The 11,230-nt window shown below is 41.5% G+C and overlaps 1 protein-coding gene across 2 annotated transcripts in view; it reads right to left on the bottom strand.

The window, feature by feature from the left end:
* Fam120a (family with sequence similarity 120A) overlaps positions 1-11,230 on the bottom strand; it is a 116,259-nt gene that overhangs the window by 47,548 nt on the left and 57,481 nt on the right. For both annotated transcript variants that reach the window (XM_004647560.2, XM_023707813.1), the window contains exons 6-7: positions 8,575-8,672; positions 8,121-8,404 (exon numbers count right to left, since the gene is read on the bottom strand). In XM_004647560.2, the coding sequence (XP_004647617.1) occupies positions 8,121-8,404; positions 8,575-8,672 (382 nt within the window). The remainder of the gene's footprint in view (positions 1-8,120; positions 8,405-8,574; positions 8,673-11,230) is intronic.

Below are 11,230 nucleotides of genomic sequence, written 5' to 3'. Positions count from 1 at the left end.
CACACACACACACACACACACACACACACACACACACACGAAGCAGCAAGTAGCAACACAGGACCATTCCTCCTGACAAGTCATCCCCCAGAAGTAAGGGAGCCCAGCAGGGGGAGGTGGCCTTTGAAGCCTGAAAGCCCTTACAATTTTGAGAGGAATAAAACCACAATAAAGGAAAAAGACACCTATCTCAGGACTGTATTTCCTAGGTGAAGAGAAGCTGAATGAAATTATTTATTAGCTATTCTATATTAAAAGCCAAACCAATCCCAGTGCTGGGGAGGTTGAAAATAGGAGGATCACTATGAGTCCAAGCTGCATAGTAAGACCCTATAACAACCAAATACATTTAAAAAAAAAAAAAAAAAGATATGTGGGCGCACACACAGGAGGCTGAGGTAGGAAGACTGCTACAAGGCCGAGGCCAGCCTGAACTACAAAGCAAGACTCTGTCTCAACAACAACAAAACTACAGACTAAGCACCTGCTTAGGCAAGTGCAGGGACCATGGTTCAACCCCAGCACCATGTGCCAGGTTGGCCCTGCCCTTAGGCATCCTGAGCCAGCCACTGAATCCAGATGTGGTGGTTCACGCCGATTAATTCCAGTGCTGGGGAGGCTGAAAACAGGAAGATCACTATGAGTCAGAGCTGCGCAGGGAGACCCTGCACCAAATACATAAATTAAAAGAAAAAAAAAAACCCAAATCAATGTTTCGAGTTTCTGCTGCTTCAACAGTTAACTTTTAAGTGATCACTATGATAACTATCATCTATTATGTACACTCATCAGCTTATATAATCCACAAACAACTCAGCAGACATCATAGCTACATGAGAATACACAAAACTACATGCTTGAAGCCACAGAACCACAACTAGAAACACCAGGCTAGACCCTAGAAGGGCAGGTACATGACAGCACTGGGCCACGGACCAGACCCTAGACAGTGACATCAAGCAGACTACCTTCGGCGTATCAAGTCACAGGTCATTAGCATGAGTTAATGGGAGAGGAAGGAGATGCAAAGTATATGCAAGAACTACTGCCATGTTATATACCTCAAAATCAACAATGCATATTTGCACACACACATTAGTGTACAAGAAAATGAAATGTATCTACACAAAGTTGAATAGTATTCTCTTTGAATGGGACTTTTATACATCCATTTAAAAAGTTGGCAATATTAAATATGCACATATTTATACTTATTAAGCAGTTAAGCATAACTATAAATTTACACTTACATGCACAAATACAGTGTACATATAAATCTACATAAATATATTAAATATAAAAAGGAAAACAGGCAAATTACTAACCCTACAATAAGGTCTACTTCATCTAAAACCTACACTTCCATATATGCAGAGAAAAATAAGGTATTTTAGTATTTATAGGACTCTTTGTCTTTTATGTACAACTATATACACAGGAAAGTAAAACAGACATAAGGGACACTGGTCAATCCCACGTCACCTAAACCACATTAACTCAGAGCCCTTTGTACTTTCTTTTCCTTCTCCCTCTCTAGCACAAATGTCTACTGCTCAGATCAGTGGTTTGATCATTCCTCTCTTAAAGACAGATTTCATTAATTTTAACAAAGGTAAATCTTAAAAATGTATTGTTTATGGTCTCTACTTTTTTTCTTTTTTTTTTTTTTTTGTACCAGGAATCAAATTCAGGACTTTGTGCTTCCCAGGCATACACTTAAGCCACAGAGCCATCTCCCCGGCCCATACTACCTCTACCTTTAACATACTTTTAGCACTTCTAAACATCTAGAAAGACTAGATGTTTCAACTATGGACTCAATTTGTCTACTATAGACACAGCAGAATTCCACAAATTACACACATATAACAATAAAAGTGTCTTCTAAGTGGGAACATTCTGGCCTAGAATCCTTAATTTCTTCTTGTCACATGTGAGACTCAAGTGTGATTTTAAAATTATACTTCCAAAATCCTTTTCAGAAGACAACTTTTCTGTGAATTTTAACACAAAGTATACAAAATGGGTTAGTTCACTAACTCTACTTTCATTATACCTTGGCAAACTCTTTTATATCTAGAAACTAAATATTACACAATTAGGACTCATGACCAGTATATATACACTATACAGTATAGCAAAGTTAAATAACATTCATTTAACATAACAGCAATGGATAAGCTGAAATTTTCTACCACACACTTAACACCTTCCACAACCCTCCCACAAGCCAGTAAGCAAATACAGATAGTATTATTTGTTCAAACATTCTATTTGCAAACATTGTCTTTTCTATCAGTTTATAAAACCTATTTACAAAGTGTTATTCTACTACTTCTACTTTTAAATACCAAGCACTTGTTCATATCTAGATTTTTCATATAACAACTTGTATGTTAATCATAAAGCACTGATAAATAAAATTGCACATACATATAGCAATATTTGTATATAACATTTTCCAACGTTTGAATTCTACATATCTTTATATAGAGATGGTAATGAGAAAAATGAATCTATGAAAATACAAAATAAACACCTCCACGGGGACTCAACTGTAATTTTTAATTCAACCAAAACAAGACCGCAAAGGTTAGTAGGAGGCAAATGGCAACAAAAACAACAATGCTACCTCATCTTTTTAAAATTTTAACCAATTGCATTAGAAAAGCATATGTTAATACAGCTATGAAAAAAGAAATTGGATAGAAAATATTGAGTTACAACACATCTAATTTCATTGCCAGGAACCTGGATAACTGGCTGAAGGCACCAGCTTGTCTCCCTCTGTGGGACATAAACACTGCAGAAAGAAGTGTGTCTGGGGAAGCAGCCAATCGCCCTCAGGCCTGGGCTTCCCACAGGCATGCAGCCTATGAGGCTCATCCCTAGTCTCACCGCTAGCTGCTGATAGCCAAAGTTGTGAGGCAGGAAGGCTACCCACACTCTAGGAGCTCCCTGTCTAACCACCAAGACTTCCATCCCAACAGAAGAGTGGCACAGAGCCAGTGAACAACTCTGCTGGAGAAACTGAAACACTGGAAAAGGGAAATAAGGGGAATAAAAATTCTGGGCATAGCCACTGACTCCCCTAGCTGTCCAGGCTGCCCCTACTCACTGCAGGGTCAACTGGGAGCATCTGTACACTTTGTGGCCTTAGGAAGCACCTGGCACTCTGGGAGAACAGCCCCAGTCAAGAACATGTGGGCATGTCCATGTTGCTGCAGCACAGTCCACACCTGCATTCCTATACTAGAGTGTACACCTCCATCAACAGTGCCTGCAGCTCCCAAGACTCAAGCAGGCAAAGCCGAGGGGCATAAGCAACTCTAGCCCCCACTCCACCCATGGCCCTCTTCACGGATTATTTTTGAGAAAAAAAATGTTTTAAAACTTCATGATGTTTTAAAAGGATAACTTTTTATGTTTTAAATGGCATTCCTTTATCTTCCTAGTGAAGGTGAACTTATGTGTGTCTTCTAAATTGCATACACTTGGCTTTTGGCATTTAAAATATTTATTTGGTTGTCTCTTTTATAACAGTCCAAATTACTATCACCAATACCCTATAAAAAATAAAAGCCACTGATTTACTATTGAGGGAACTGGGTCATTTACTTTGTCTATCATCCCACATTCTACATTTAGTTTATTGCTTCCTTGTGAGATCATTTAACACATACTGTAGGAAATACCCCAAAACCGTAGAAACTGACCCTTTTGTAGCTACCTTGTCTCATCCAGTGGGGACTGACACACTGTGTCCAGCCCAGGAACAAGTCCTAGTAGTTTTGGGTTCAGGGTCTATCTGCAAAGACATGAGGGCACACCTTACAAGATGAGTGGAACGTACAACTGCTCTGCTACATTACAGCCTAGAAATTTTAAGTACTTCTATAGTCCATCTGTTGAGGAGCTTAAGAGCTTCAAGGTTCAACTATTCATCTGTTCAGAGACCTGTCTGTCCAAAGACAAATGGCAACAAGAGGGGAGTAACTCATTTGCAAGCCTGCCTGGCAGTATAATAAGATTCACTCTCAAAACAAAACCAAAACCAAACAAGAACAGTTCAGTAGAAATACTAAGTCAGGATTTTAACCTGCTTTTTTGTTTGAGCTTGAATTAGGACCGTGGGCCTACCCTGTGCTTTCAGAATGGTCTTGAGGGAAAGCAAATTAGCCATTTAGTAGAAAAAGTGCCCACGTGAGTAGACTCCAGTGGTGCAGAGAAGGCACCACATTCCACAAGACCCAGCCCTACAGGCAACCTCTCAGCCCTGCCCTCCTCTGGGTCACTCTTCTGGGGGCCTTCATCACAAGTGGTCAACTGGGGTCCTGTTTGGTGTGCAGATCATCTACCCTCATGATGTGAGCACAAGCCTTATTTTCACCAGCCAGTGCCCTTGTTCACTGGTGAAACAGCAAGTACTCAAGTACTTTTTCTACTAAATGGCTAATTTGCTTTCCCTCAAGACCATTCTGAAAGCACAAGGTAGGCCCACGGTCCTAATTCAAGCTCAAACAAAAGCAGGTTAAAATCCTGACTTAGTATTTCTACTGAACTGTTCTTGTTTGATTTTGGGTTTTTTATTTTTATTTAAATTTTGTCTTGATTTATTTATTTTTTTCATAATTTTATTGATAAATAGCAATGAGGCAGTTTCAAATCAAATTGGTAGGACAGTTTCAATAATTAACACACTGCATACATTCTTCTTAGTGGTTAATTACTGTACAAGATGCGGACTTGAGATCCTATTTACAAACACATTAGAACAAATCATTCTATTCATTAAGAGAATGTAACTATATATCTATCCTAACCACTTTGAATACAGATACAAAATGGACATTCATCTGTATACCCTTTTTTTTGTGAAGTTCCGTTATTTGAATATTATAGGTGTGTAAACTCAGCAAAATATTCTAAAAGAGTCCAGTAGCCCATAACAGCATTGGGTCTTCTGTTTAACTGGGAATGTCAGAAATTGTTGACCTGAGTCCGCCACAGCTCAACATAACAGCATGGCTTTACTTCCTATATTTCGTCTTCATACTTTTCTACTGCATGGTTAAGACCAAGGTAAAGCAGGACCTATGCAACAAGAGTTGTAGCTTTTGGGTCTGAGAAGGTCAGTGAAATCCCCTCAGGATTTATCCTGAGATCCTGTACCTCAGACTGTAGAACCTTTGTCAGTGTCAGCCATGTGGATGAGTCACGGCCATTGCTTGGCCAATGTGCTCTCTGTGAAAGCCTGAGAGAGAGTTTTCTCTCCATGTGACTCTCCTTAGGCACACTCTACATCATCGTTCACTTTCCTCTTTGGCCCCATAATCTCCTTGATCAGAAAATTTGGGACACTACTGAGTTACATGACTTTATAGTACAAGTTCTCATGTGTCCTGAGTCTTAATTGACCTTAGAAGGTTAGGGCCAAAATGTTGTCTTTCCTTGCAGCCCTCCTTTTTCTCTAATTTTGGTCTGCAAACTTAGGTTGTTAACCATCCAGAAGACAAGCTTATTGTTATTATCAAACACCTTAGGCTATTAAGCTTTTTTTTTAAGATATAACAATCTTTTTTTTTTTAATTTATTTTTGTGTGTGTGGCCAGCTCAGCCCACCAGGGGGCGGGGCTGGCTGGCATGTGGTGTTGGGGGATTGAACCGTGGTCCCTGTGCTTTGCTAAGCCTGCTCTAAGCAGGTGCTCTAGACCACTGAGCTATCCTACCAGCCCGGCTATTAAGCTTAACCTCACTATCTGTCTGCATACCAAACATCTTAGGCATAATAAGGAACAGGTATTTTTCATCAAGTATTGATATGTTCAACTTTAAGTCCCTATATGATAAAAAACATTTAAAAATTAGATATTTTAAAAATAGGATAAAGAATTATATACTTCTTATGTTTGCACGTAAGTCCAAAAATCTCACCATATACAACTTTGAAGCAGGACAGTCCCACATTATTCCTTTTCCTGTCTCTGGTTTTGTTTTGAGAGTGGATCTTATTATACTGCCAGGCAGGCTTGAACTCCTGGGCACAAATGATCCTCCTGCCTCAGTTTCCCAGGTTGGTAGGACAATTTGAAAGTGATTCTCCATTCTTGTGTCCATAGCTTCAAACTAGCTACATGAAACAGAACACATCCAACGCATTCAACAGGCTCATCACTAAAAACCACAAACACTGATATACATGAACACAAGCTGTACCAAGCAAAGTATAAGCAAAGCATGCCCCTAGTTGTCTGCCTCCGAGGCTGCAGGTGCAAGCACCCTACATCTCCTACCTTTTTTCCTTACAATTTTAACACAGTCTGTTACTTATTACAATAAATAAAGAAGCAAACTAAAAGATATTAAATCTCTGCTGGGTTGCCTAAGTCCAACCTTTTGATTGAAGGCTGAATGTGTACAGTTTTCCTCCCACAGGGCTGGCAAAACTAACCACAATACACCAAAAGCAGAAACAAGATACACCCATGCAATTGACCAGACCAGGCATTCTGACGCGAGATGATTTATTGGGAACAGCAAACAGGCTGGTTGTGTAGCAGATAAAGACAGTAAAAATGACACATCCAAGGTACAGACAGTAGCACTTCAAGAGCTCAGATAAAGGCCAGAATCCCAGGGCCCAGGAAAAGTCTCTCAAAACCTTTATAGTCAGATAAGGGCTGATAACACAGGAAAGAAAATGCTAGGGTAATTTTACTTGCTCCAAGTTTAACTCTCATCCTGATGAGAACAGCTTGCTCAAGTAGATGGGCACGCTACTGTCCTCTGTATCCCCACCCTAACTAACAGGACAGCCTCACTGTGCATGGTCACCACCCACCTGCCCAAGTAATCACCTGCACCTGGTTTCCACATCTGTCACTAGCATGCAGCTGAATAAAAAGCTTCTTCCTTTTGCCTCATACAAAAGATTTCAGAGTTTAGAAAGATTTCTCATTCAGATTAATCCACATTACACAGATATTTTGATATTGTGGAAGTGAGTGGATGTTTAGTAGAAAATTCACGTAAGAAAAAAAAGCACAATGCCTCAAATTCTAGAGAGTAAGAGGCATGTCAGTTATTCTCAGATGTCTGTGTGCTTGAAACTCATGAGGGCGCTTGCTTAAAATGTAGATTTCTGGTTACCAACCCAAAGATCCTGGTTCAAAGGACCTTATGTCTATCATCTTGTCTGAAGGGTATATATGAATGTTAAATTACAATTCTAAACTTCATTCTAGAATTTTATCACTATACACACAGGAAATTAACATTTATGATTTTATTTCTTTCCTATCAACAGGGAGTACAGGCAAACATTTTGCTCTCATTTTATAAGCAGAAAAAAATAGGAATCATCACTTGTTTTAGAGGACATGCCAACAAAAACCTGCAGAAAACATGGAAACTATGTCTCTCAAATTTCTTACATCAGAAGTCAAACCTGGCTATAACATCTACTAGCCCATGTAGAAATGGATGTAATACTAACTAGCACTGGTTCTCCATCTATACAGCATAGTTCAAACCAAGGAAAAGGGGACACAAACTCAAAGGAAAGATACTTCCTTTTTCTTTTTTTGCGGGGGAGGAGATACAATGTAAGACTTCCTTGATCAGATTTTAACCAACTCTGTATTTGTGAACATCAGTACTTCTCCAGGGGAGGAATTCTAGCCTGCGCTCAGGCAGTTTCCTGTAGTTTTAGCTGGGCAAGAACGGTGCTATGAGGTGCTGGGACTTTGACAGGAAGTTCAGAGCTCTCTTTGCCCAGGCACCTGCAGGTTAACCCTCCTGAGGCACCAGGGCAGGAGTGGTATAAGAAGGGTGAGCATCTGCAACCCAGATATACCCCTAAGTCTAGGCATCACATAAACCCCCTCCCCAGAAGGATTCATGAAGCTCAGGCCAGGGGGCTGAGACATAAAGTACAGACTTGACACCATGAAGACCTTACAGAGTAGGCCCAGTATTCCTGTATCTTTTATGTCCAAAGAATCCCATCTGAACAAAGGGCCCAGCTCTGAAACCAAACACGTCTGTGAGTAGAACCCAAGCAGCTGTAGCCAGAAGGGATCAGCCCCCACACCCCGCCACCTGTGACCCTGTGCACTCACTTGGTTGCCCCTCCACTGCCCTCATCATTGTCTGATGATGACGATGTAGAAGAGCCAGGGAAGTAGGCGGAATCCACGTGGTTGGGGCTGCCGCCTTGGGCTGGGTTAATAGGCGAGGACCGCTCATACAGTGGCGTGTGCTTCCCCTCATGAGGAATGTTGCTGTAGCTGTTCTGCTCTGCCAGGTTCTTCCCGCCTGTGTCCAGGGTAAGGGCTGGCTCAGCCAGGCTGTACGGGTATGGACCATGGCCCGGGGCGCCCCCTGGGCTGGGCACCTGTGGGGCCTGAAACATGGCATAGGTCAGCAGGACTGTAGGGCCTGATGTAGGCCTGGGCTGCCTCCTCCCCTGTCAGTTTTAATTCCACAAACACTGGCACTTCTTATATATCAATCCAAGGATTTAAAATGCTGCACCCAGGGTCCCCTCGCCACCCACCTCACAGGGTGCCTTACCACGGGCTTTGCTGGCAGCGAAGTCTGTGGAATGTTGAGCATCTGAGGGGGAACATATGGTGGCACCATCCCAGGCATTCCAAATGGATTTGGTCTGGCTGTTTCACCAATATGGAAAGAAAATAATAAAACAACTGTGAAGAGAATGCCATCTCCCAGGACATCTCCCCAAGGCCTGTGGCCAACCATCCCTCCTCCAACAATGACTTTACTGCTCTCACTTTCCAGAGATCTTCAGAAACTGAGCCTTAACATTTGGCTTCTGACTGGTGAAGTCAGCAGAGCCAGAAGCCTCAGCAGGCATTAAAGAAACAAAATAAAGATACAGTACTTTCTTCTATATTTGTGAAGCAAAAAAACAAAAAAATTCTGTCAGGCACTTTGAACTAAAATTAAATTCTTAGCTAACTGGCAAATTTTTAAGTATAAAAAGTGTGGCAGCTACTGTCTATACTTTTAAGATTTTTAAAGTTAAGCAATACTATTGTAAGGTTACACATTTTACCATATTTTAAAAGATGAATAATTTGGGGTTTTCTGCTCTTCCTTTTCATAAATCTATTCTGATATACACTGCCCTTTGCTAAGCATTACCCTCACACTGACTTGTATTCTCAAAACTGTCTGGGGTTGTAAAGGCAAGTTAAGGAGCAGCTGAAACACAACAGCAGGAAGCATGACATGAGGCGGGGCCTGTTAGCCCCCATCCCTACGGGGCCTAAAGAAGCAAGAGAGTGTTCAGGAACTGGTATGAACTGACACAAAGAAAACTAGAGTAGATGGCACTGCAGGGGAACTGTAGTTCAGGCTCCCAGGATAGCACCAGCCCTAAGCTGACATAGGCAGGGTACAGACCCCATAAGAAGGTGCATGAAGAACAGTATGTTGAGCTATCAGGCACTATGTGCTTTTAGCAGAGCCTGGGGACACAACAAGATCCACAGGGTTCAAGACATGTTGCCAGGGATGCGGAAACCAAAAAAGCAATATCACTGTAAGGTTACACAGAGCACAACTGGACCCTACTGAGCCCTCACAGTGGGGCTATGACCTCTCCAACCTTCTTTAAAAGAGAAACAAAGTCCCGCCCAGATCTCCCTGCACTCTGCATTCTGTCTTTAAATAGTAGGAGCACTTCTGCAAACTCTGATCAGAACAACTTTGGGCAAGGGAAACATAGCCCACAGCCTCTGCCTCTCACACAACCTACTACCAAATAAACACACAAAAAATCACCCAAGCTTCCTCCTGTTCCGTGAAAGCAAACTTTCACTTAGAAAGAGGCTTTCTAAGCAACACAAGAAATGCTAAACTGCGCAAGGACTGTGAATGCCATCCTGGACACATCACTGTGACTCAGTGGACCCACAGTTTCTTGAGAGCCAAGGCCCAGCCCACATGGCTAGCATAGCCACAGATAGCTTTTTTACACTGATGTAGAACCACAAGCCTCACAAGGTACGCATTCTACAAAGAGTTCCCATTTCCAAAGGGTGGCAGATTTTGGGCTCTGAAACAGCATTTGATCCAGACTCTCACTAAGAAATCGTACCACAGCACAGCCTCCACTTTCGTACTCACCAAAGAATAACAGCAAATAGCTGGGAACAGTGAAACTGGTATGCAGGCACTTGCAGCTCTCACACACACAACACGTGTGTGCATTTGCACACAAGCAACCATTCCTAATCAGGCAGTAAAGCCCACCAGATCTGCTCTCTCACTGTTAAAGGCTCTTTCTCAGATGATTCTGAATCTCTACCAGACTCAGACCAAAGACTATTATAAAAGTCAGCCAAAGTCAAATACTGTCATTTGAATCTCTATCAAAGTCTATTTACAATCTCTTTCATACCTAACTTGTAAATAATGAAAACAAAAAGCTAGACTCATCAATTAAAATAGTGGCCACTTTCAGTAACAATTATCTTTTTCTGTGGTTGTTCACTCTAGTTTGCCTATTACATGCTAAAAACTTCCTTAAAGAATAATTTTCCTTTAAACAAACAAACAAACAATATTGGAGCATAAAAGCAAGTATTTCCTGGAAGGCATATTTTCTAAAACTGCACTGCAATGAGCAACTTCAAACAAACCTTTGACTCTACAGAGCTCCACAGTCACTAGTTTCTCCTAATTTAGCCCTGCAACAACTGGTTTAATGTGACTACATTTTTCTAAAGTTTGCAAAAATGCCAAAACACTCAGGTCTGTCTCCACAGCATCCAGGCCTTCTCAATCAGTTCTTGTTCTCCACACCACACATCTGGGCAGAATCAGCATCTCCCTTCTCCATGACAAGAGTATCTTTCTCAAAGGAGACACTAGGATCAGAGTGGAGGCAACATCACCAGTTCCTATTCTCCCTCTTTCAATAGCACATGGTAGAGGGGCAGGCTTTGTTAGAAGAATAGGCAGATCCAAGACAGGCAAAAACAGAAGAAAAATGCAGAAAGAATGTTTAACTACTATATCAAAAGAATTTTTGTAATTTAAAAAATATTTCTCAAGCATTACGGATGCCTTTAGGAATGCACAGAGCAGCCTCAGAGGTGCTGCTGATTTTTCTCCCTCTAACCCCAAGAGCTGCTCCATGGCCCATCCCTTCTAATAACCCATGGTGCCCACATAGAGCTGCCTGGCTTTTGCTCTCCAT

Source organism: Octodon degus, unplaced genomic scaffold, assembly GCF_000260255.1.
Source record: "Octodon degus isolate 3935 unplaced genomic scaffold, OctDeg1.0 scaffold00312, whole genome shotgun sequence".
NCBI lineage: Eukaryota > Metazoa > Chordata > Mammalia > Rodentia > Octodontidae > Octodon > Octodon degus.
Note: the sequence above shows the minus strand (reverse complement) of the source record. Positions and strands in the feature narration are given on the sequence as shown.